Source organism: Oncorhynchus kisutch, linkage group LG10 (assembly GCF_002021735.2).
Source record: "Oncorhynchus kisutch isolate 150728-3 linkage group LG10, Okis_V2, whole genome shotgun sequence".
In the NCBI taxonomy this organism is placed as follows: domain Eukaryota; kingdom Metazoa; phylum Chordata; class Actinopteri; order Salmoniformes; family Salmonidae; genus Oncorhynchus; species Oncorhynchus kisutch.
In genome coordinates this window covers 848612-875917 of record NC_034183.2, presented here as the reverse complement: position 1 = coordinate 875917, position 27306 = coordinate 848612, and the positions used below count along the sequence as shown (strand labels likewise).

The 27306-nt window shown below is 46.6% G+C and overlaps 1 protein-coding gene and 1 long non-coding RNA gene across 2 annotated transcripts; both read left to right on the top strand.

Annotated features, from left to right (window-relative positions):
* The first annotated feature begins 3103 nt into the window (after nt 1-3103).
* On the top strand, nt 3104-26115 carry fbxl22 (F-box and leucine-rich repeat protein 22). Its single transcript, XM_020492167.2, is given in 3 exon segments — nt 3104-3673; nt 24665-24986; nt 24988-26115. Coding segments are annotated over 3 exon segments (735 nt in total). The 5' UTR covers nt 3104-3296; the 3' UTR covers nt 25024-26115.
* On the top strand, nt 21905-23429 carry LOC116375774 (uncharacterized). The gene is made up of 3 exons (XR_004211133.1): nt 21905-22001; nt 22194-22226; nt 23273-23429. It is a non-coding gene; the product is annotated as an uncharacterized LOC116375774 (long non-coding RNA).
* Nucleotides 26116-27306: the final 1191 nt, after the last annotated feature.

The following is a 27306-nucleotide window of genomic DNA, read 5'->3' as shown; positions in this document are numbered from 1 at the left end:
ATATATATATATATATATACATATTTTACATAGTAATTTACATGTAGGGCTCCCGAGTGGCGCAGCGGTCTAAGGCACTGCATCTCAGTGCTAGAGGCTTCACTACAGACCCTGGTTCGGTTCCAGGTTGTATTGCAACCGGCCGTGATTGGGAGTCCCATAGGACGGCGCCCAGCGTTGTTAGGTTTGGGCCCCGGTAAGCCGTCATTGTCAATTAGAATTTGTCCTTAACTGACTTGCCTACTACACCCCTACATGCCATTGTGTGCTGGAGCTGTGGGTGTATTTCTCCACTGTCACTAGGTCTACACATTAACACTGGAGCTGTGGGTGTATTTCTGCACTGTCACTAGGTCTACACATTAACACTGGAGCTGTGGGTGTATTTCTCCACTGTCATTAGGTCTACACATTAACACTGGAGCTGTGGGTGTATTTCTCCACTGTCATTAGGTCTACACATTAACACTGGAGCTATGGGTGTATTTCTCCACTGTCATTAGGTCTACACATTAACACTGGAGCTGTGGGTGTATTTCTCCACTGTCATTAGGTCTACACATTAACACTGGAGCTGTGGGTGTATTTCTCCACTGTCATTAGGTCTACACATTAACACTGGAGCTATGGGTGTATTTCTCCACTGTCATTAGGTCTACACATTAACACTGGAGCTGTGGGTGTATTTCTGCACTGTCACTAGGTCTACACATTAACACTGGAGCTGTGGGTCTATTTCTCCACTGTCATTAGGTCTACACATTAACACTGGAGCTGTGGGTGTATTTCTCCACTGTCACTAGGTCTACACATTAACACTGGAGCTGTGGGTGTATTTCTCCACTGTCACTAGGTCTACACATTAACACTGGAGCTGTGGGTGTATTTCTGCACTGTCACTAGGTCTACACATTAACACTGGAGCTGTGGGTGTATTTCTCCACTGTCATTAGGTCTACACATTAACACTGGAGCTGTGGGTGTATTTCTCCACTGTCATTAGGTCTACACATTAACACTGGAGCTGTGGGTGTATTTCTCCACTGTCACTAGGTCTACACATTAACACTGGAGCTGTGGGTGTATTTCTCCTTCTCCCTGAAGGAGGGAAAAGAGAACTTCAATTGAAGACCTAAAATCATTCTCTCCCCCCCCGGCGCTCTCCCTCCTCAACCAACCACATCCTGTTCAACCCACCACTCTCCCTCCTCAACCAACCACATCCTGTTCTCCTGTTCAATTAATTTTCCGCCACACTGAAAAGGACTACATACATACCTCTGTGCCCATCCCAGCTCAGTGCAGCATGGTCCAATGCCTCATGGTCGGTCCAGGTCCTCATGGTCGGTCCAGGGCCTTCCAACAGGGTTCTTCGGCTGTCACCAAAGGAGAACACTTTTTGGTTCCAGGTAGAAATCCTTTTGGATCCATGTAGAACCCTCTGTGGAATGGAGCCCAAAAGGGTTCTACCTAGAAACAGAAGGGGTTCTACCTGGAGCCAAAAAGGGTTCTACCTAGAAACAGAAGGGATTCTACCTGGAGCCAAAACGGGTTCTACCTGGAGCCAAAACGGGTTCTACCTGGAGCCAAAACGGGTTCTACCTGGAGCCAAACAGGGTTCTACCTGGAAACAGAAGGGATTCTACCTGGAGCCAAAACGGGTTCTACCTGGAACCAAAAAGGGTTCTACCTGGAGCCAAACGGTTCTACCTGGAAACAGAAGGGATTCTACCTGGAGCCAAAACGGGTTCTACCTGGAACCAAAAAGGGTTCTACCTGGAGCCAAACCGGGTTCTACCTGGAAACAGAAGGGATTCTACCTGGAGCCAAAAAGGGTTCTACCTGGAACCAAAAAGGGTTCTACCTGGAGCCAAACCGGGTTCTACCTGGAAACAGAAGGGATTCTACCTGGAGCCAAAAAGGGTTCTACCTGGAACCAAAAAGGGTTACCCTATGGTGACAGTGGAATAATCCTGTTTGTAGATGGATGAAAAGGTGCTAAGTGTAGGCCTGTATTGCAGTGGTGGTTCTGTGGTTTTCTGTAAAGAAAATAATAGGGAGTTAATCAGAAATACTATAAAACATTTGGCACACATTTACAAGCAGGTAACGTAACCTATGTGTGATCACAGGACCAAGTGTGCAAAGCCGTCATCAAGGCAAAGGATGGCTATTTGAAGAACCTCGAATATAAAATATATTTTTGATTTGTTTAACACTTTTTTGGTTACTACATGATTCCATATGTGTGATTTCATAGTTGTCTTCACTATTGTTCTGCAATGTAGAAAATAGTTAAAAAGAAAGAAAACCCTTGAATGAGTAGGTGTCCAAACTGTTGACTGGTAGTGTATATGTTCAGGCTGATGTATGTTTCAATCAATAAATAAAATGTATTTATGAAGCCCTTTTTACATCAGCTGATGTCTCAAAGTGCTGTACAGAAACCCAGCCTAAAACCCCAAACGGCAAGCAATGCAGATGTAGAAGCACACTGGCTAGGAAAAACTCCCTAGGAAGAAACCTAGAGAGGAACCAGACTCTGAGGGGTGGCCAGTCCTCTTCTGGTTGTGCCGGGTGGAGATTATAACAGAACATGGCCAAGATGTTCAAACCTTCAGAGATGACCAGCAGGGTCAAATCACAGTGGTTGTAGAGGGTGCAACAGGTCAGCACCTCAGGAGTCAGTTGGCTTTTCATAGCCGATCATTCAGAGTTAGAGACAGCAGGTGCGGTAGAGAGAGAGTCTAAAACAGCAGGTCCAGGACAAGGTAGCATGTCCAGTGAACATAATGTTTATATTTAAGGTGTATGTTCAGGCGATTGTATGTATTTGAGATTCTGGGCCTCTACGCTAGTGTAAACATCTGTCCCTGTCCAGAGAGCCAGAACCTGTGGAGGAAACAGGTTGACAGATGGGGGAGAGGGGTTTGTGTGCGTGTGTGTCTGTCTCTCACAGAGGGAGTGTGTGTCTTAGCTCTAACACTTCGCTCTCTGACAGCTCCACCAAACAGTTGGCCTCCACCTCCCAAAATAACCTCCATTCCACAGCCTTATATGTCCAGCAGCAACTGTGTTACCCTCGAGCCCCCCACCCTGCTCCAAGCTCTCAGCCTGTGCTGAGAAGGCATCATATATCCAGGCATGACAATACAGTCAATTTGCTGCTGCCTCATTGTAGCCTGGAGGCAGCTGGTCAGTGGTAAGCTTTGGGGACCCGAGGATCAGACGAGGCCTCTCTCTGTCCATCGGAGCCTGGTCAGCCAGTCTTTCTGTGTCTGTCTCCCCGTTACACCATGGACGCCAGCACCACCAAGCTCATCCAGCCCACTACGGACCTCACCATCACCCAGTTGAACCAGGAGTGTCTCCTCCACCTCCTCTCCTACCTGGATAAAGACAGTTGTAGGTCTTTCTCCCTGACCTGCCATCGGCTCAGAGAGGTCTACCTGGACCCCAGACTGTGGTCACTGCTCTTGTTCCACTCCCCCTCTGAGCTGAGGAGAGAGAACTATGTGTTAGGATCGTCGCTGCGCTATCTGGCTGTCACCTGGCACAGCTCCAGGGTCAAGGTCTGTAACATAGAGGACTGGATGAAGAATCAGTTCCAGAAGGATCTCTGTAGTAAACATGAGAGTCTGGTCAGCAGCTTCCTAGAACGTGTCTGTACCATGTAAGTAAATATCTGTTTATACATGTTAACCTGTGTTTCTGTTAACCTGTGTTTCTGTTTATACATGTTAACATGTGTTTCTGTTTATACATGTTAACATGTGTTTCTGTTTATACATGTTAACATGTGTTTCTGTTAACCTGTGTTTCTGTTTATACATGTTAACATGTGTTTCTGTTTATATGTGTTAACATGTGTTTCTGTTTATACATGTTAACCTGTGTTTCTGTTTATACATGTTAACATGTGTTTCTGTTTATATGTGTTAACATGTGTTTCTGTTAACATGTGTTTCTGTTTATACATGTTAACATGTGTTTCTGTTTATACATGTTAACCTGTGTTTCTGTTTATACATGGTAATCTGTGTTTTTGTGCATACATGTTAACCTGTGTTTCTGTTTATATACAGTGCATTCGGAAAGTATACAGACCCCTTGACTTTTTCCACATTTTGTTTCGTAACAGCCTTATTCTTAAATTGATTAAATAAAGATCCTCATCGATCTACTCACACAACCTCATAATGACAAAGCTAAAACAGGTTATTAGAAATGTTTATGATAAATAAAAAACATACTGTATTCAGACCCTTTTCTAGGAGACTCGAAATTGAGCTCAGATGCATACTGTTTCCATGGATCATCCTTGATGTTTCTACAACTTGATTGGAGTCCAACGGTTGTAAATTCAATTGATTGGACATGATTTGGAAAGGCACACACCTGTCTATATAAGGTCCCACAGTTGACAGTACATGTCTGAGCAAAAACCAAGCCATGAGGTGGAAGGAATTGTCCGTAGAGCTCCAAGACAGGATTGTGTCGAGGCACAGATCTGTGGAAGGGTACCAAACAATGTCTGCAGCATTGAAGGTCCTCAAGAACACACTGCCCTCCATCATTCTTAAATGGAAGAAGTTTGGAACCACCAAGACTCTTCCTAGAGCTGGCTGCCCTCCCAAACTGAGTAATCGGAGTAGGGCCTTAGTCAGAGAGGTGACCAAGAACCCGATGGTCCCTCTGACAGAGCTCCAGAGTTCCTCTGTGGAGATGGTTGTCCTTCTGAAGGTTCTCCCATCTCTGCAGCACTCCACCAATCAGGCCTTTATGGCAGATTGGCCAGACAGAAGCCACTCCTCAGTAAAAGGCACATGAAAGCCTGCTTGGAATTTGCCAAAAGGCACCTAAATACTCTCACACCATGAGAAACAAGATTGTCTGTTCTGATGAAACCAAGATTGAACTCTGGCCTGAATTCCAACCGGCACGTCGGGAAGAAACCTGGCACCATCCGTACAGTGAAGCATGGTGGTGGCAACAGCATGCTGTGGGGATGTTTTTCTTCAGCGGCAGGGACTGAGAGACTAGTCAGGATCGAGGGAAAGATCAACAGAGATCTTTGACGAAAACCTCAGGATCTGATATTTATGACTTTAACTTTCTCACTCATCATTATTCCCGATTCATTCAGGACTATCGGTAATCATGGTAGCATCCACATTATTATGAAAGTGTTTAGAAACATTATTATTTACAGTAAGTGACTCCAAAATGAAACACTACATTATTTAGTGTTCATTTTTATTGGGCACAAAATTATCTGAAACACAACCAAAACAAACAGCAAATGCGTCCAAGTTTCTAGAGTCACAAGCTTGGTGTAATCACTATGTGCTAGGAATATGGGAGAAAATACTACACTTTTGACTAGTTAGGGTAATTATTGACAGCAGCACATTATTGTTAGGGTAATTATTGACAGGAGCACAGTTAGTCACCAGCACTCTAGATAACATGCAAACAGTTAGCTGTTCTCTCATTTGTGTCTGGAAGTAGCTAGCCAGCAAGCTAGCCAACTTTAGCCCGTTAGCTTGGGTGCTTGGTTGGGACAACGCATGCATTGGCAGGCAAGTTGCAGAAAGACGAGCAGGCGATTCCCAATTGTTTCGAAATTACAGCACTTTTGGTACGTAGTCCCCCCATTTTAGGGGACAAGATTAATTAGGACAAATTGACTAATACACTACCGGTCAAAAGTTTTAGAACACCTACATATTCAAGGGTTTTTCTTTTATTTTTATTTTCTACATTGTAGAATAATAGTGAAGACATTAAAACTATGAAATAACACACAGAATCATGTAGGTAACAAAAAAGTGTTAAAGAAATCAAAATATATTTTATATTTGAGATTCTTCAAATAGCCCCCAAATAGCCTCCAAATCAAAGTTTATTTGTCACGTGCGCCGAATACCACAGGTGTAAACCTTACAGTGAAATGCTTAATTACACGCTCTAACCAATAGTGCCCAAAAAAGGTGTGTGTGTGTGTAAGTAAAGAAATAAAACAACAGTAAAAAGACATTTGAAAAAAGAGTAGCAAGGCTACATACAGACACCTGTTAGTCAGGCTTATTGAGGTAGTATGTACATGTAGATATCGTTAAAGTGACTGTGCATATATGATGAACAGAGAGTAGCAGAAGCGTAAAAAGAGGGGTTGGCGGGTGGTGGGACACACTGCTTTGCACATTCTTGGCATTCTCTCAACCAGCTTCATGAGATAGTCACCTGGATTGCATTTCAATTAACAGGTGTGTCTTAAGCTAATTTGTGGAATTTCTTTCCTTCTTCGCCGAGTCTTGCTTGTTAGTGCAAAATAACTGATGAATTTACTATCTCTGAAGAGTGCTCTGAAATCGGAGTAGATCGCTAGCCAGAGTGAATTTGCAAATGCGAGAGATGCTAACTGGATAAGTCGTTCAGCATAGTGATGGCCATTTATTGCTAGCTAACCAAATGGCACGTACATCTCTTGCTGTAGCCAATGAAAAACGATAAGAGGACAGCCACCCACTCCTCCACTGACATGATGTCCTCCTAGCTGCTAGCAAGCTAACATTAGTTTTTAACTTGCTACATAAATAGATACGGTAGCATATTAGCCAAAGTTGGTTTTGTAGCATACTGGAAATGTGGTATTTTGGACTGATATTATCTGGAAAGTAGTTAAAACGCTTGTTGTGGGTTGTTGTGCCGAGATCCAGATCTATCTACACTCGGAAGAGGTCAGATATGACTGGGGCGTGGTCAGATATGACTGGGGCGTGGTCAGATATGACTGGGGCGTGGTCAGATATGACTGGGGCGTGGTCAGATATGACTGGGGCGAGGTCAGATATGACTGGGGCGTGGTCAGATGACTGGGGCGTGGTCAGATATGACTGGGGCGTGGTCAGATATGACTGGGGCGAGGTCAGATATGACTGGGGCGTGGTCAGATATGACTGGGGCGTGGTCAGATATGACTGGGGCGTGGTCAGATGACTGGGGCGTGGTCAGATGACTGGGGCGTGGTCAGATGACTGGGGCGTGGTCAGATATGACTGGGGCGAGGTCAGATATGACTGGGGCGAGGTCAGATATGACTGGGGCGAGGTCAGATATGACTGGGGCGTGGTCAGATATGACTGGGGCGTGGTCAGATATGACTGGGGCGAGGTCAGATATGACTGGGGCGTGGTCAGATATGACTGGGGCGTGGTCAGATATGACTGGGGCGTGGTCAGATATGACTGGGGCGTGGTCAGATATGACTGGGGCGTGGTCAGATATGACTGGGGCGTGGTCAGATATGACTGGGGCGTGGTCAGATATGACTGGGGCGTGGTCAGATATGACTGGGGCGTGGTCAGATGTGACTGGGGCGTGGTCAGATGTGACTGGGGCGAGGTCAGATGTGACTGGGGCGAGGTCAGATGTGACTGGGGCGTGGTCAGATATGACTGGGGCGTGGTCAGATATGACTGGGGCGAGGTCAGATATGACTGGGGCGTTTTTGTTTAGAAGGATGACAGTGCCTCTTTTGTTTGAACTAAAACAAGAAGATTAAGTTTAGCTCTGTTGCAGATAAATGTATCTTGTAAAATTTGCAATTGAAACCTGTTCCTTTTTGAAGAATGTTAGAATTGTCTTCCACTTGACTATAGAAAGCCCTCTTGTTGATAGTAAAGTCAAATTAAAATGAAAACAGTTGAAATTATGGAATTTTCTGACTTTCAGCACCATGAGCTGTCCATTTCCCATGCAAATAGCCCGGGTAGCCATTTGATTAGATGTTCAGGAGTCTTGTGGCTTGGGGGTAGAAGCTGTTAAGAAGCCTTTTGTACCTAGACTTGGTGCTTGGTACCGCTTGCCGTGTGGTAACAGAGAGAAGTCTATTACTAGGGTGGCTGGAGTCTTTGACAAATTTTAGGGCCTTCCTCTGACACTGCCTGGTAGAGAGGTCCTGGATGGCAGGAAGCTTGGCCCCAGTGATGTACTGGGCCGTACGCATTACTTCATTAATATTAGATTTCGTGCACCAGCTGTTTACAAATATACATAGACCGCCACCCCTTGTCTTACCGGAGGCAGCTTTTCTTTCCGACGCAGCGTAAACCCAGCCAGCTATCCATGTCATCGTTCAGCCATGACTCGGTGAAACATAAGATATTACAGTTTGTAATGTCCTGTTGGTAGGATATTCGTGATCATAGCTCCTCCATTTTGTTATCCAATGATTGTACGTTGGCTAATAAGACTGATGGTAGAGGCAGATTACCCACTTGCAGTCGGATCCTTACAAGGCACCCCGACCTACGACCCCGATATCTCTGTATCTTCTTCATGCAAATCACAGGGATTTGTCTGAAGTAAATCCTTCGTTAAAAATCTTCGTCCAGCACAAGGCGAGTAATCCCTGTCCTGATGTCCAGAAGCTCTTTTTGGTCATAAGAGATGGTGGCAGAAACATTATGTACATCCTACTGCTGCTGCCATCAGTTACTGTCTGTCTCTTTCACACACACTCTCTGTGAGAAACACAGGGGCTCCCCCCAGGACACTTGTCAGCCTGTCTCCAGACTAGACTAGCAGGAACAGGTTGTAGGTATGTTGGAGGAGCAACAGCTGCTCTCTAGCTTCCTGACATCCCAGGTGAGCTGGTCTTGCTACAGTTACTGAGAGTCTGTCTGTGGGCTCTACGGGGCTCATTGTTTTAAGTGGTATTGTTTCTGTGTTGAGTTCACAGCTGTGAGATGACCGAGGGGAGTGTTGCCTGTAAGATAAATCATCTTCAACCTCCTAGAGAAGAACGTCACATAAAAACACAATATAACAGAAAAAACACAGAAGTATTGGGACAGTGACAATTTGTTTAGGCTCTGTACTCCATCACTTTGGATTTGAAAAGACACAATGAATATGAGGTTAAAGTGCAGACTGTCATCCATATTGGGTGAACTGTTTAGAAACTAAAGCACCTTTTGTACATATAATATAATGTAGAATAGAACACTAATACATTCATGTGGAAGCTACTGTGATTATGGATAATCCTGAATGAATCGTCAATAATGATGCATGAGAAAGTTAGACTCACAAATATTCGAACCCCTAAAACATGCTAACCTCTCAACATTACAATAACAGGGAAGTTTAGCATTTTATATCATACCTCCAAGACATGCTATTCTCTCTATATTACAATAACAGGGAGTGGTTAGCATTTTATATCATACCCCTAAGACATGCTAACCTCTCACCATTACAATAACAGGGGAGGTTAGGCATTTTATATCGTACCCCTAAGACATGCTAACCTCTCACCATTACAATAACAGGGGAGGTTAGCATTATATATCGTACCCCCAAGACATGCTATCCTCTCACCATTACAATAACAGGGGAGGTTAGCATTATATATCATACCCCCAAGACATGCTAACCTCTCACCATTACAATAACAGGGGAGGTTAGCATTTTATAACAACAAGCAACTTTCTCACGATTCATTCAGGATTATCCATAACCATGGTAGCCCCCAGATTAATGTGGAAGTGTTCAGAAACATTCTATTCTTATTTACAATAAAAGTAAAAAAGTCATGACACAATATGTTATTTACCATTAACCTCTATTGGACACAAAATAATCTGTCCCAGTAATGTTGGAGCGCACTATAATACCACAGACCACCTGTTAATAACAGCCCACCCTAGAACACCTGTTAATAACAGCCCACCACAGAACACCTGTTAATAACAGCCCACCGTAAAACACCCGTTATTAACAGCCCACTCTAGAACACCTGTTAATAACAGCCCACCGTAGAACACCTGTTAATAACAGCCCACCACAGAACACCTGTTAATAACAGCCCACCGTAGAACACCTGTTAATAACAGCCCACCACAGAACACCTGTTAATAACAGCCCACCACAGAACACCTGTTAATAACAGCCCACCACAGAACACCTGTTAATAACAGCCCACCACAGAACACCTGTTAATAACAGCCCACCACAGAACACCTGTTAATAACAGCCCACCCTAGAACACCTGTTAATAACAGCCCACCACAGAACACCTGTTATTAACAGCCCACCCTAGAACACCTGTTAATAACAGCCCACCCTAGAACACCTGTTAATAACAGCCCACCACAGAACACCTGTTAATAACAGCCCACCGTAAAACACCTGTTAATAACAGCCCACCCTAGAACACCTGTTAATAACAGCCCACCCTAGAACACCTGTTATTAACAGCCCACCCTAGAACACCTGTTAATAACAGCCCACCCTAGAACACCTGTTATTAACAGCCCACCCTAGAACACCTGTTAATAACAGCCCACCACAGAACACCTGTTAATAACAGCCCACCCTAGAACACCCGTTATTAACAGCCACCCTAGAACACCAGTTAATAACAGCCCACCCTAGAACACCTGTTATTAACAGCCCACCCTAGAACACCTGTTAATAACAGCCCACCCTAGAACACCTGTTAATAACAGCCCACCACAGAACACCTGTTAATAACAGCCCACCACAGAACACCTGTTATTAACAGCCCACCCTAGAACACCTGTTATTAACAGCCCACCCTAGAACACCTGTTAATAACAGCCCACCCTAGAACACCTGTTAATAACAGCCCACCACAGAACACCTGTTAATAACAGCCCACCACAGAACACCTGTTATTAACAGCCCACCCTAGAACACCTGTTATTAACAGCCCACCCTAGAACACCTGTTAATAACAGCCCACCCTAGAACACCTGTTATTAACAGCCCACCCTAGAACACCTGTTAATAACAGCCCACCACAGAACACCTGTTAATAACAGCCCACCACAGAACACCTGTTATTAACAGCCCACCCTAGAACACCTGTTAATAACAGCCCACCCTAGAACACCTGTTAATAACAGCCCACCCTAGAACACCTGTTAATAACAGCCCACCCTAGAACACCTGTTAATAACAGCCCACCCTAGAACACCTGTTAATAACAGCCCACCCTAGAACACCTGTTATTAACAGCCCACCCTAGAACACCTGTTAATAACAGCCCACCGTAAAACACCTGTTAATAACAGCCCACTGTAAAACACCTGTTAATAACAGCCCACTGTAAAACACCTGTTAATAACAGCCCACTGTAAAACACCTGTTAATAACAGCCCACTGTAAAACACCTGTTATTAACAGCCCACTGTAAAACACCTGTTAATAACAGCCCACCACAGAACACCTGTTATTAACAGCCCACCCTAGAACACCTGTTATTAACAGCCCACCCTAGAATACCTGTTAATAACAGCCCACCCTAGAACACCTGTTAATAACAGCCCACCACAGAACACCTGTTAATAACAGCCCACCACAGAACACCTGTTATTAACAGCCCACCATAGAACACCTGTTAATAACAGCCCACCGTAAAACACCCGTTATTAACAGCCCACCCTAGAACACCTGTTATTAACAGCCCACCGTAAAACACCTGTTAATAACAGCCCACCGTAGAACACCTGTTAATAACAGCCCACCACAGAACACCTGTTAATAACAGCCCACCACAGAACACCTGTTAATAACAGCCCACCACAGAACACCTGTTAATAACAGCCCACCCTAGAACACCTGTTAATAACAGCCCACCACAGAACACCTGTTATTAACAGCCCACCCTAGAACACCTGTTAATAACAGCCCACCCTAGAACACCTGTTAATAACAGCCCACCCTAGAACACCTGTTAATAACAGCCCACCCTAGAACACCTGTTAATAACAGCCCACCCTAGAACACCTGTTAATAACAGCCCACCCTAGAACACCTGTTAATAACAGCCCACCCTAGAACACCTGTTAATAACAGCCCACCCTAGAACACCTGTTAATAACAGCCCACCCTAGAACACCTGTTAATAACAGCCCACCACAGAACACCTGTTAATAACAGCCCACCGTAAAACACCTGTTAATAACAGCCCACCCTAGAACACCTGTTAATAACAGCCCACCCTAGAACACCTGTTAATAACAGCCCACCCTAGAACACCTGTTATTAACAGCCCACCCTAGAACACCTGTTAATAACAGCCCACCCTAGAACACCTGTTAATAACAGCCCACCACAGAACACCTGTTAATAACAGCCCACCCTAGAACACCCGTTATTAACAGCCCACCCTAGAACACCAGTTAATAACAGCCCACCCTAGAACACCTGTTATTAACAGCCCACCCTAGAACACCTGTTAATAACAGCCCACCCTAGAACACCTGTTAATAACAGCCCACCACAGAACACCTGTTAATAACAGCCCACCACAGAAAACCTGTTATTAACAGCCCACCCTAGAACACCTGTTATTAACAGCCCACCCTGGAACACCTGTTAATAACAGCCCACCCTAGAACACCTGTTAATAACAGCCCACCACAGAACACCTGTTAATAACAGCCCACCACAGAACACCTGTTATTAACAGCCCACCCTAGAACACCTGTTATTAACAGCCCACCCTAGAACACCTGTTAATAACAGCCCACCCTAGAACACCTGTTATTAACAGCCCACCCTAGAACACCTGTTAATAACAGCCCACCACAGAACACCTGTTAATAACAGCCCACCACAGAACACCTGTTATTAACAGCCCACCCTAGAACACCTGTTAATAACAGCCCACCCTAGAACACCTGTTAATAACAGCCCACCCTAGAACACCTGTTAATAACAGCCCACCCTAGAACACCTGTTAATAACAGCCCACCCTAGAACACCTGTTAATAACAGCCCACCCTAGAACACCTGTTATTAACAGCCCACCCTAGAACACCTGTTAATAACAGCCCACCGTAAAACACCTGTTAATAACAGCCCACTGTAAAACACCTGTTAATAACAGCCCACTGTAAAACACCTGTTAATAACAGCCCACTGTAAAACACCTGTTATTAACAGCCCACTGTAAAACACCTGTTAATAACAGCCCACCACAGAACACCTGTTATTAACAGCCCACCCTAGAACACCTGTTATTAACAGCCCACCCTAGAACACCTGTTATTAACAGCCCACCCTAGAACACCTGTTAATAACAGCCCACCGTAAAACACCTGTTAATAACAGCCCACCCTAGAACACCTGTTAATAACAGCCCACCCTAGAACACCTGTTAATAACAGCCCACCCTAGAACACCTGTTAATAACAGCCCACCACAGAACACCTGTTAATAACAGCCCACCACAGAACACCTGTTATTAACAGCCCACCACAGAACACCTGTTAATAACAGCCCACCGTAAAACACCCGCTATTAACAGCCCACCCTAGAACACCTGTTATTAACAGCCCACCGTAAAACACCTGTTATTAACAGCCCACCCTAGAACACCCGTTATTAACAGCCTACCGTAAAACACCTGTTAATAACAGCCCACCCTAGAACACCTGTTATTAACAGCCCACCCTAGAACACCTGTTAATAACAGTCCACCCTAGAACACCTGTTAATAACAGCCCACCCTAGAACACCTGTTATTAACAGCCCACCCTAGAACACCTGTTATTAACAGCCCACCCTAGAACACCTGTTAATAACAGCCCACCCTAGAACACCTGTTAATAACAGCCCACCCTAGAACACCTGTTAATAACAGCCCACCCTAGAACACCCGTTATTAACAGCCCACCGTAAAACACCTGTTAATAACAGCCCACCGTAAAACACCCGTTAATAACAGCCCACCCTAGAACACCCGTTATTAACAGCCCACCCTAGAACACCCGTTAATAACAGCCCACCCTAGAACACCTGTTAATAACAGGCCACCGTAAAACACCTGTTAATAACAGGCCACCGTAAAACACCCGTTAATAACAGCCCACCCTAGAACACCCGTTAATAACAGCCCACCCTAGAACACCCGTTAATAACAGCCCACCCTAGAACACCTGTTAATAACAGCCCACCCTAGAACACCTGTTAATAACAGCCCACCCTAGAACACCTGTTATTAACAGCCCACCCTAGAACACCCGTTATTAACAGCCCACCCTAGAACACCTGTTAATAACAGGCCACCGTAAAACACCTGTTAATAACAGCCCACCCTAGAACACCCGTTAATAACAGCCCACCCTAGAACACCTGTTAATAACAGCCCACCCTAGAACACCCGTTAATAACAGCCCACCCTAGAACACCCGTTAATAACAGCCCACCCTAGAACACCCGTTAATAACAGCCCACCCTAGAACACCTGTTAATAACAGCCCACCCTAGAACACCTGTTATTAACAGCCCACCCTAGAACACCTGTTATTAACAGCCCACCCTAGAACACCTGTTAATAACAGCCCACCCTAGAACACCCGTTATTAACAGCCCACCGTAAAACACCTGTTAATAACAGCCCACCCTAGAACACCTGTTATTAACAGCCCACCCTAGAACACCTGTTATTAACAGCCCACCCTAGAACACCCGTTATTAACAGCCCACCCTAGAACACCCGTTATTAACAGCCCACCCTAGAACACCCGTTATTAACAGCCCACCCTAGAACACCCGTTAATAACAGCCCACCCTAGAACACCTGTTAATAACAGGCCACCGTAAAACACCTGTTAATAACAGCCCACCCTAGAACACCCGTTATTATCAGCCCACCCTAGAACACCCGTTATTAACAGCCCACCCTAGAACACCTGTTAATAACAGCCCACCCTAGAACACCTGTTAATAACAGCCCACCCTAGAACACCCGTTATTAACAGCCCACCCTAGAACACCTGTTAATAACAGGCCACCGTAAAACACCTGTTAATAACAGCCCACCCTAGAACACCTGTTAATAACAGCCCACCCTAGAACACCTGTTAATAACAGCCCACCCTAGAACACCCGTTATTAACAGCCCACCCTAGAACACCCGTTATTAACAGCCCACCCTAGAACACCCGTTAATAACAGGCCACCCTAGAACACCTGTTAATAACAGCCCACCCTAGAACACCTGTTAATAACAGCCCACCCTAGAACACCCGTTAATAACAGCCCACCCTAGAACACCCGTTATTAACAGCCCACCCTAGAACACCCGTTAATAACAGCCCACCCTAGAACACCTGTTAATAACAGGCCACCGTAAAACACCTGTTAATAACAGGCCACCGTAAAACACCCGTTAATAACAGCCCACCCTAGAACACCCGTTAATAACAGCCCACCCTAGAACACCCGTTAATAACAGCCCACCCTAGAACACCTGTTAATAACAGCCCACCCTAGAACACCTGTTAATAACAGCCCACCCTAGAACACCTGTTATTAACAGCCCACCCTAGAACACCCGTTATTAACAGCCCACCCTAGAACACCTGTTAATAACAGGCCACCGTAAAACACCTGTTAATAACAGCCCACCCTAGAACACCCGTTAATAACAGCCCACCCTAGAACACCTGTTAATAACAGCCCACCCTAGAACACCCGTTAATAACAGCCCACCCTAGAACACCCGTTAATAACAGCCCACCCTAGAACACCCGTTAATAACAGCCCACCCTAGAACACCTGTTAATAACAGCCCACCCTAGAACACCTGTTATTAACAGCCCACCCTAGAACACCTGTTATTAACAGCCCACCCTAGAACACCTGTTAATAACAGCCCACCCTAGAACACCCGTTATTAACAGCCCACCGTAAAACACCTGTTAATAACAGCCCACCCTAGAACACCTGTTATTAACAGCCCACCCTAGAACACCTGTTATTAACAGCCCACCCTAGAACACCCGTTATTAACAGCCCACCCTAGAACACCCGTTATTAACAGCCCACCCTAGAACACCCGTTATTAACAGCCCACCCTAGAACACCCGTTAATAACAGCCCACCCTAGAACACCTGTTAATAACAGGCCACCGTAAAACACCTGTTAATAACAGCCCACCCTAGAACACCCGTTATTATCAGCCCACCCTAGAACACCCGTTATTAACAGCCCACCCTAGAACACCTGTTAATAACAGCCCACCCTAGAACACCTGTTAATAACAGCCCACCCTAGAACACCCGTTATTAACAGCCCACCCTAGAACACCTGTTAATAACAGGCCACCGTAAAACACCTGTTAATAACAGCCCACCCTAGAACACCTGTTAATAACAGCCCACCCTAGAACACCTGTTAATAACAGCCCACCCTAGAACACCCGTTATTAACAGCCCACCCTAGAACACCCGTTATTAACAGCCCACCCTAGAACACCCGTTAATAACAGGCCACCCTAGAACACCTGTTAATAACAGCCCACCCTAGAACACCTGTTAATAACAGCCCACCCTAGAACACCCGTTATTAACAGCCCACCCTAGAACACCCGTTAATAACAGCCCACCCTAGAACACCCGTTATTAACAGCCCAACCTAGAACACCTGTTAATAACAGCCCACCCTAGAACACCTGTTAATAACAGGCCACCGTAAAACACCTGTTAATAGCAGCCCACCCTAGAACACCTGTTAATAACAGCCCACCGTAAAACACCTGTTAATAACAGCCCACCCTAGAACACCTGTTAATAACAGCCCACCCTAGAACACCCGTTAATAACAGCCCACCCTAGAACACCCGTTATTAACAGCCCACCCTAGAACACCCGTTATTAACAGCCCACCCTAGAACACCCGTTATTAACAGCCCACCCTAGAACACCCGTTATTAACAGCCCACCCTAGAACACCCGTTAATAACAGCCCACCCTAGAACACCCGTTATTAACAGCCCACCCTAGAACACCCGTTATTAACAGCCCACCCTAGAACACCCGTTATTAACAGCCCACCCTAGAACACCCGTTATTAACAGCCCACCCTAGAACACCCGTTATTAACAGCCCACCCTAGAACACCCGTTAATAACAGCCCACCCTAGAACACCCGTTAATAACAGCCCAGGCTATGACTGTGTCCCAAATGGCACCTTATTCCTTATATAGTGCACTACTTTAGACCAGAGCCCAATATGGACTGCAGAAGGTTCTTCAGTTCTCCTGAGGACCATAGACTTAACCACAGACAGTTGCTTCTCAATTGGCACCCTATTCCCTATATAGTGCACTACAAGGGCCCATTGAGCTCTGGTAAATAGTAATGCAGGGAATATTTGGGACACTGTCCATAATTTCACCACTAGAAGGCAGTGTTGAAATGCCTAAAGGTGAATGGGAGGGTTACTGTTGACTTGTTTTGGACTTCAGTCTTATTGATAGGAGCAAAAATAGTTTAGGTTCTGAATTAAAAGTGGCAATTATTATAATTGTTTTGACTTTATACCGATTTTTATTTGAGGTGCTTTATACTTGTAGTGTCATTCTCTTTGGCATGACACTACAAGCTTGGCACACCTGTATTTGGGGAGTTTCTCCCATTCTTCTCTGCAGATCCTCTCAAGCTCTGTCAGGTTGGATGGGGAGCGTTGCTGCACAGCTATTTTCAGGTCTCCAGAGATGTTCTATCGGGTTCAAGTCCAGGCTCTTGCTTGGCACTCACAGACATTCAGAGAGTTGTCCCGAAGCCACTCCTGCTTGTCTTGGCTGTGTGCTTAGGGTCGTTGTCCTGCCGGAAGTTGAACCTTCACCCCAGTCTGAGGTCCTGAGCGTTCTGAAGCAGGATTTCATCAGGGATCTCACTGTACTTTGCTCCGTTCAGCTTTCTCTTGATCCTGACTAGTCTCCCAGTCCCGGCCGCTGATGCTGCCACCACCATGCTTCACTGTAGGGATGGTGCCAGGTTTCCTCTAGATGTGACACTTGGCATTCAGGCCAATGAGTTTATTCTTGGTTTCATTAGATCAGAGAATATTTAGGTGCCTTTTGGCAAACTCCAAGCGGTCTGTCGTGTCATTTTAGTGAGGAGTAGCTTCCGTCTGGCCACTCTACCTGATTCGGTGGAGTACTGCAGAGATGTATGTCCTTCTCCACAGAGGAACTCTGGAGCTCTGTCATAGTGAATACAGTATTTCTGTTTTATATTTTTAGTACATTTTGTAAACATTTTTTCACTTTGTCATTATAAGGTATTGTGATGTCATTATGGGCGATTGTGATGTCATTATGGAGTATTGTGATGTTGTGATGTCATTATGGGGGGTTTAGATTGATGAGGAAAAACATTGATTTAATCCCTTTTAGGATAAGGCTGTAACGTAACAAAATGCCAAAGTCAAGGGGTCTGAATACTTTCTGAAGGCACTCTGTATGTATAGGTTGTTCAGGGTAATATTAATACAATGTATTTATATAGTGCTTTTCAAGGACCCAGCATCGCTTAACAGCCTTAAGAGTCTACTGACACACCCTTGTGTGTCAATAGCCGCATCTGCCTATATAGGCCTTCTGTGCTACAGTGGTGTTTGTCAGACCTTGAGACAACCCGAAAATAAATAGGTCTTTTCACAAAAAAAATTCTGTAGCGTCCAAATGGTTTGGCTGTTTTGCTCTACGACCCCCACAACCCCAATGGGACTCCTCCTCTGAAGTCGATAATTCTAATGCTGCAACCTCTGTCTGAAACAAACTGATATGACCCCACTGTGGAATGGGGAGGCTCTCACAAACATGATGGTGTTCTCCATGTTCCTCTACGACCCCCACAAGTGTCACGGGACTCTGAAGGTGACCCGTACAAATGTAGGAAGTAGTTTTGTGTCATCAAAAAAAAGGGTTTAAAAATGTGCAAAAAAATATTGATATTTCCTCAGATTTAGCTTTAGTGTTTTAGACACAGGAGAGAGACTTTATTTTGACTGTCTTTTTTGCCATTAATATGAATGTGTTATTCAATGCGTTTCTATTGGCTATAGTAGTATGACCATCTTAACATATTATTTTATCTTAGTACCAGCCTTAAACTGGTCTCTTGTCCTTCCTCCCTCCAGGTCTGGTTAGTTTAGTATCAGCCTTAACCTGGTCTCTTGTCCTCCCTCCAGGTCTTGTTAGTTTAGTACCAGCCTTAACCTGGTCTCTTCCTCCCTCCAGGTCTGGTTAGTTTAGTACCAGCCTTAACCTGGTCTCTTCCTCCCTCCAGGTCTGGTTAGTTTAGTACCAGCCTTAACCTGGTCTCTTGTCCTCCCTCCAGGTCTGGTTAGTTTAGTACCAACCTTAAGCTGGTCTCTTGTCCTCCCTCCAGGTCTTGTTAGTTTAGTACCAGCCTTAACCTGGTCTCTTCCTCCCTCCAGGTCTTGTTAGTTTAGTACCAACCTTAACCTGGTCTCTTCCTCCTTCCAGGTCTTGCTAGTTTAGTACCAGCCTTAACCTGGTTTCTTCCTCCCTCCAGGTCTTGTTAGTTTAGTACCAGCCTTAACCTGGTCTCTTCCTCCCTCCAGGTCTTGTTAGTTTAGTACCAGCCTTAACCTGGTCTCTTCCTCCCTCCAGGTCTTGTTAGTTTAGTACCAACCTTAACCTGGTCTCTTCCTCACTCCAGGTCTTGTTAGTTTAGTACCAACCTTAACCTGGTCTCTTCCTCCCTCCAGGTCTTGTTAGTTTAGTACCAACCTTAACCTGGTCTCTTCCTCCCTCCAGGTCTGGTTAGTTTAGTACCAGCCTTAACCTGGTCTCTTGTCCTCCCTCCAGGTCTTGTTAGTTTAGTACCAACCTTAACCTGGTCTCTTCCTCCCTCCAGGTCTTGTTAGTTTAGTACCAACCTTAACCTGGTCTCTTCCTCCCTCCAGGTCTGGTTAGTTTAGTACCAGCCTTAACCTGGTCTCTTCCTTCCTCCAGGTCTTGTTAGTTTAGTACCAGCCTTAACCTGGTCTCTTCCTCCCTCCAGGTCTGGTTAGTTTAGTACCAGCCTTAACCTGGTCTCTTCCTCCCTCCAGGTCTGGTTAGTTTAGTACCAGCCTTAACCTGGTCTCTTCCTCCCTCCAGGTCTGGTTAGTTTAGTACCAGCCTTAACCTGGTCTCTTCCTCCCTCCAGGTCTTGTTAGTTTAGTACCAGCCTTAACCTGGTCTCTTCCTCCCTCCAGGTCTTGTTAGTTTAGTACCAGCCTTAACCTGGTCTCTTCCTCCCTCCAGGTCTTGTTAGTTTAGTACCAGCCTTAACCAGGTCTCTTCCTCCCTCCAGGTCTGGTTAGTTTAGTACCAGCCTTAACCTGGTCTCTTCCTCTCTCCAGGTCTGGTTAGTTTAGTACCAGCCTTAACCTGGTCTCTTCCTCCATCCAGGTCTTGTTAGTTTAGTACCAGCCTTAACCTGGTCTCGTCCTCCCTCCAGGTCTTGTTAGTTTAGTACCAGCCTTAACCTGGTCTCTTCCTCCCTCCAGGTCTTGTTAGTTTAGTACCAGCCTTAACCTGGTCTCTTCCTCCCTCCAGGTCTTGTTAGTTCAGTACCAGCCTTAACCTGGTCTCTTCCTCCCTCCAGGTCTTGTTAGTTTAGTACCAGCCTTAACCTGGTCTCTTCCTCCATCCAGGTCTTGTTAGTTTAGTACCAGCCTTAACCTGGTCTCTTCCTCCCTCCAGGTCTGGTTAGTTTAGTACCAGCCTTAACCTGGTCTCTTCCTCCCCCCAGGTCTGGTTAGTTTAGTACCAGCCTTAACCTGGTCTCTTCCTCCCTCCAGGTCTGGTTAGTTTAGTACCAGCCTTAACCTGGTCTCTTCCTCCCTCCAGGTCTGGTTAGTTTAGTACCAGCCTTAACCTGGTCTCTTCCTCCCTCCAGGTCTGGTTAGTTTAGTACCAGCCTTAACCTGGTCTCTTCCTCCATCCAGGTCTTGTTAGTTTAGTACCAGCCTTAACCTGGTCTCTTCCTCCCTCCAGGTCTGGTTAGTTTAGTACCAGCCTTAACCTGGTCTCTTCCTCCCTCCAGGTCTGGTTAGTTTAGTACCAGCCTTAACCTGGTCTCTTCCTCCCTCCAGGTCTGGTTAGTTTAGTACCAGCCTTAACCTGGTCTCTTCCTCCCTCCAGGTCTGGTTAGTTTAGTACCAGCCTTAACCTGGTCTCTTCCTCCCTCCAGGTCTGGTTAGTTTAGTACCAGCCTTAACCTGGTCTCTTCCTCCCTCCAGGTCTTGTTAGTTTAGTACCAGCCTTAACCTGGTCTCTTCCTCCCTCCAGGTCTGGTTAGTTTAGTACCAGCCTTAACCTGGTCTCTTCCTCCCTCCAGGTCTGGTTAGTTTAGTACCAGCCTTAACCTGGTCTCTTCCTCCCTCCAGGTCTGGTTAGTTTAGTACCAGCCTTAACCTGGTCTCTTCCTCCCTCCAGGTCTTGTTAGTTTAGTACCAGCCTTAACCTGGTCTCTTCCTCCCTCCAGGTCTTGTTAGTTTAGTACCAGCCTTAACCTGGTCTCTTCCTCCCTCCAGGTCTGGTTAGTTTAGTACCAGCCTTAACCTGGTCTCTTCCTCCCTCCAGGTCTGGTTAGTTTAGTACCAGCCTTAACCTGGTCTCTTCCTCCCTCCAGGTCTGGTTAGTTTAGTACCAGCCTTAACCTGGTCTCTTCCTCCCTCCAGGTCTGGTTAGTTTAGTACCAGCCTTAACCTGGTCTCTTCCTCCCTCCAGGTCTGGTTAGTTTAGTACCAGCCTTAACCTGGTCTCTTCCTCCCTCCAGGTCTGGTTAGTTTAGTACCAGCCTTAACCTGGTCTCTTCCTCCCTCCAGGTCTGGTTAGTTTAGTACCAGCCTTAACCTGGTCTCTTCCTCCCTCCAGGTCTGGTTAGTTTAGTACCAGCCTTAACCTGGTCTCTTCCTCCCTCCAGGTCTGGTTAGTTTAGTACCAGCCTTAACCTGGTCTCTTCCTCCCTCCAGGTCTGGTTAGTTTAGTACCAGCCTTAACCTGGTCTCTTCCTCCCTCCAGGTCTGGTTAGTTTAGTACCAGCCTTAACCTGGTCTCTTCCTCCCTCCAGGTCTGGTTAGTTTAGTACCAGCCTTAACCTGGTCTCTTCCTCCCTCCAGGTCTGGTTAGTTTAGTTAACCTTAAGCCTCCAGGTCTTGTTAGTTTAGTACCAGCCTTAACCTGGTCTCTTCCTCCCTCCAGGTCTGGTTAGTTTAGTTAACCTTAACCTGGTCTCTTCCTCCCTCCAGGTCTGGTTAGTTTAGTACCAGCCTTAACCTGGTCTCTTCCTCCCTCCAGGTCTGGTTAGTTTAGTTAACCTTAACCTGGTCTCTTCCTCCCTCCAGGTCTGGTTAGTTTAGTTAACCTTAAGCCTCCAGGTCTGGTTAGTTTAGTACCAGCCTTAACCTGGTCTCTTCCTCCCTCCAGGTCTGGTTAGTTTAGTTAACCTTAACCTGGTCTCTTCCTCCCTCCAGGTCTGGTTAGTTTAGTTAACCTTAAGCCTCCAGGTCTGGTTAGTTTAGTTAACCTTAAGCCTCCAGGTCTGGTTAGTTTAGTTAACCTTAAGCCTCCAGGTCTGGTTAGTTTAGTTAACCTTAAGCCTCCAGGTCTGGTTAGTTTAGTTAACCTTAAGCCTCCAGGTCTGGTTAGTTTAGTTAACCTTAAGCCTCCAGGTCTGGTTAGTTTAGTTAACCTTAAGCCTCCAGGTCTGGTTAGTTTAGTTAACCTTAAGCCTCCAGGTCTGGTTAGTTTAGTACCAGCCTTAACCTGGTCTCTTCCTCCCTCCAGGTCTTGTTAGTTTAGTACCAGCCTTAACCTGGTCTCTTCCTCCCTCCAGGTCTGGTTAGTTTAGTACCAGCCTTAACCTGGTCTCTTCCTCCCTCCAGGTCTGGTTAGTTTAGTACCAGCCTTAACCTGGTCTCTTCCTCCCTCCAGGTCTGGTTAGTTTAGTACCAGCCTTAACCTGGTCTCTTCCTCCCTCCAGGTCTGGTTAGTTTAGTACCAGCCTTAACCTGGTCTCTTCCTCCCTCCAGGTCTGGTTAGTTTAGTACCAGCCTTAACCTGGTCTCTTCCTCCCTCCAGGTCTGGTTAGTTTAGTACCAGCCTTAACCTGGTCTCTTCCTCCCTCCAGGTCTGGTTAGTTTAGTACCAGCCTTAACCTGGTCTCTTCCTCCCTCCAGGTCTGGTTAGTTTAGTACCAGCCTTAACCTGGTCTCTTCCTCCCTCCAGGTCTGGTTAGTTTAGTACCAGCCTTAACCTGGTCTCTTCCTCCCTCCAGGTCTGGTTAGTTTAGTACCAGCCTTAACCTGGTCTCTTCCTCCCTCCAGGTCTGGTTAGTTTAGTACCAGCCTTAACCTGGTCTCTTCCTCCCTCCAGGTCTGGTTAGTTTAGTACCAGCCTTAACCTGGTCTCTTCCTCCCTCCAGGTCTGGTTAGTTTAGTTAACCTTAAGCCTCCAGGTCTTGTTAGTTTAGTACCAGCCTTAACCTGGTCTCTTCCTCCCTCCAGGTCTGGTTAGTTTAGTTAACCTTAACCTGGTCTCTTCCTCCCTCCAGGTCTGGTTAGTTTAGTACCAGCCTTAACCTGGTCTCTTCCTCCCTCCAGGTCTGGTTAGTTTAGTTAACCTTAACCTGGTCTCTTCCTCCCTCCAGGTCTGGTTAGTTTAGTTAACCTTAAGCCTCCAGGTCTGGTTAGTTTAGTACCAGCCTTAACCTGGTCTCTTCCTCCCTCCAGGTCTGGTTAGTTTAGTTAACCTTAACCTGGTCTCTTCCTCCCTCCAGGTCTGGTTAGTTTAGTTAACCTTAAGCCTCCAGGTCTGGTTAGTTTAGTTAACCTTAAGCCTCCAGGTCTGGTTAGTTTAGTTAACCTTAAGCCTCCAGGTCTGGTTAGTTTAGTTAACCTTAAGCCTCCAGGTCTGGTTAGTTTAGTTAACCTTAAGCCTCCAGGTCTGGTTAGTTTAGTTAACCTTAAGCCTCCAGGTCTGGTTAGTTTAGTTAACCTTAAGCCTCCAGGTCTGGTTAGTTTAGTTAACCTTAAGCCTCCAGGTCTGGTTAGTTTAGTTAACCTTAACCTGGTCTCTTCCTCCCTCCAGGTCTGGTTAGTTTAGTTAACCTTAAGCCTCCAGGTCTGGTTAGTTTAGTTAACCTTAAGCCTCCAGGTCTGGTTAGTTTAGTTAACCTTAAGCCTCCAGGTCTGGTTAGTTTAGTTAACCTTAAGCCTCCAGGTCTGGTTAGTTTAGTTAACCTTAAGCCTCCAGGTCTGGTTAGTTTAGTTAACCTTAAGCCTCCAGGTCTGGTTAGTTTAGTTAACCTTAAGCCTCCAGGTCTGGTTAGTTTAGTTAACCTTAAGCCTCCAGGTCTGGTTAGTTTAGTTAACCTTAAGCCTCCAGGTCTGGTTAGTTTAGTTAACCTTAAGCCTCCAGGTCTGGTTAGTTTAGTTAACCTTAAGCCTCCAGGTCTGGTTAGTTTAGTTAACCTTAAGCCTCCAGGTCTGGTTAGTTTAGTTAACCTTAAGCCTCCAGGTCTGGTTAGTTTAGTTAACCTTAAGCCTCCAGGTCTGGTTAGTTTAGTTAACCTTAACCTCCAGGTCTTTGACTGTTACTGTAGATCATGATATGTATGCTTTATTTACCACACATTTTACCTACTAGCACTAACTTTTCTGATACCTTCTTTATTGAGGAAAACATTACTACGTACTGTGATAATGTGGTTGTTTCACCTAGCTATCTTAAGATGAATTCACTAACTAAGTCTCTCTTTAAGAACGCCTGCTAAATTACAACAATGCCAAATATACATGATTCTTCCTTTCTCCAGGTGTCCTAACCTGCTGTCCCTGACCCTGTCTGGCTGCGGGCATATCTCAGACCAGGAAGTGATCTGTGTTCTGCAGAGCTGCAGTCGCCTCCGCTCCCTCCATCTGGAAAACTGTGTCCGGGTCACAGACCTGACCCTGCAGGCCCTGGTGCTCCATGGGGCCGGCCTCCACCAGGTCACAGTTGACTTCTGCCGCAACGTTACCCAGGCAGGGCTGGAGATGATCCGGGAAAGACGGCCGGACATTTGCCTGACCGCTGAGAGGAGCGCAGGGATGATTCCTGATAGTAAACCGGACAAGAGGACGCAGGCTACCACTCAGACGGAGACTTATGCAGAAGGGCCTAATGTTCTCCTGATGACATCACTACAGTTCCCCTGATGAGGCTGTGTCTCTATGGGCCCTGGTTAAAAGGAGTGCACTACATGGGGAATAGGGAGCTATTTAGGAATAGAGTGCCATTTGGGAGACAAACCTACTGCTGCAGAAGGTCCTGCAGTTGTCATGATGAGAGGCCATGGTTGTGTCCCAAATGGCACCTTATTCCTTATATAGTGCACTGCTTTAGACCAGAACCCAATATGGACTGCAGACTACTGCTGAAGGTTCTTCCGTTATCCTGATGACCAGAACCCAATGCGGACTGCTGAAGGTTCTTCCGTTATCCTGATGACCAGAACCCAATATGGACTGCTGAAGGTTCTTCAGTTATCCTGATGACCAGAACCCAATACGGACTGCTGAAGGTCTTCCGTTATCCTGATGACCAGAACCCAATACGGACTGCTGAAGGTTCTTCAGTTATCCTGATGACCAGAACCCAATACGGACTGCTGAAGGTTCTTCCGTTATCCTGATGACCAGAACCCAATACGGACTGCTGAAGGTTCTTCCGTTATCCTGATGACCAGAACCCAATATGGACTGCTGAAGGTTCTTCAGTTATCCTGAGGACCAGAACCCGATATGGACTGCAGAAGGTTCTTCAGTTCTCCTGAGGACCATAGACTTAACCACAGACAGTTGCTTCTCAATTGGCACCCTATTCCCTATATAGTGCACTACATTTGACAAGGGCCCATTGAGCTCTGGTAATATAGGGAATATTTGGGACACAGTCCATAGTTTCACCACTAGGAGGCAGTGTTGAAATGCCTAAAGGTGAATGGGAGGGTTACTGTTGACTTGTTTTGGACTTCAGTCTTATTGATAGGAGCAAAAACAGTTTCGGTTCTGAATTGAAAGTGGCAATTATTATAATTGTTTTGACTTTATACCGATTTTTATTTGAGGTGCTTTATACTTGTAGTGTGGGTTTTATACTGAGATTTGATGATTTGTTACAATGTTTGTTTTATTAACCACTAACTGTGGGTGACACAGTTGAGGTCCCTAACTGAATGTAAGCCTGTCACTCTCAATGCTATATAAACTGATTGAGTCATTCACATGTAACGCCTCACGTTTCATTCCCAGAAAACAACAGTGCAGTGCAGGCTATGTTGGACCAATTCCCTTTTGAACACATTAAGTTGCTTACTTTACTGGACTCTGTGGATATGGACTGTAGTGCAGAGGTACCAACATGTTCTCTGTGAGGGGGAAAGGGGAGAGGTCGAGGGGGAGAGGGCAAGGGGAGGAGGGGGAGAGGGCAAGGGGAGGAGGGGGAGAGGGAATGGGGAGGAGGGGGAAGAGGGGAATGGGGAGGAGGGGGGAGAGGGAATGGGGAGAGGGCAAGGGGAGGTGGGGGGGAGAGGCAAGGGGAGGAGGGGGAGAGGGCATGGTGAGGAGGGGGAGAGGGATCATGGGGAGGAGGGGGAGAGGGAATGGGAGGAGGGGAGAGGGCAAGGGGAGGAGGTGGAGAGGGCAAGGGGAGGAGGTGGAGAGGGCAAGGGGAGGGGGTTGGAGAGGGAATGGGGAAGAGGGGAGAGGGCCAAGGGGAGGGAGGGGGGAGAGGGCCAAGGGGAGGAGGGGGAGAGGGAATGGGGGGGAGAGGGAATGGGGAGGGGGGGGGCAAGGGGAGGAGGGGGAGAGGGCAAGGGAGGTGGGGAGGAGGGGAGAGGGAGGGGAGGAGGGACGAGGGCAAGGGGAGGTGGGGGAGAGGGCAAGGGGAGGTGGGGGATGCGGGCAAGGGGAGGTGGGGGATGAGGGCAAATGGAGGTGGGGGAGAGGGCAAGGGGAGGAGGGGGAGAGGGAATGGGGAGGAGGGGGGAGAGGGAATGGGGAGGAGGGGAGAGGGCAAGGGGAGGAGGGGAGAGGGCAAGGGGAGGAGGGTGGAGAGGGAATGGGGAGGAGGGGAGAGGGCAAGGGGAGGAGGTGGAGAAGGAATGGGGAGGAGGGGAGAGGGGAGAGGGCAAGGGGAGGAGGGGGAGAGGGCAAGGGGAGGAGGGGGAGAGGGAATGGGGAGGAGGGGGAGAGGGAATGGGGAGGAGGGGGAGAGAGAGAATGGGGAGGGGGGGGCAAGGGGAGGAGGGGGAGAGGGCAAGGGGGAGGAGGGGGAGAGGGCAAGGGGAGGAGGGGGAGAGGGAGGGGAGAGGGCATAGGGAATGGGGGAGAGGGCAAGGGGAGGAGGGGAGAGGGAATGGGGAGGAGGGGAGAGGGCAAGGGGAGGAGGGGGAGAGGGAATGGGGAGGAGGGGAGA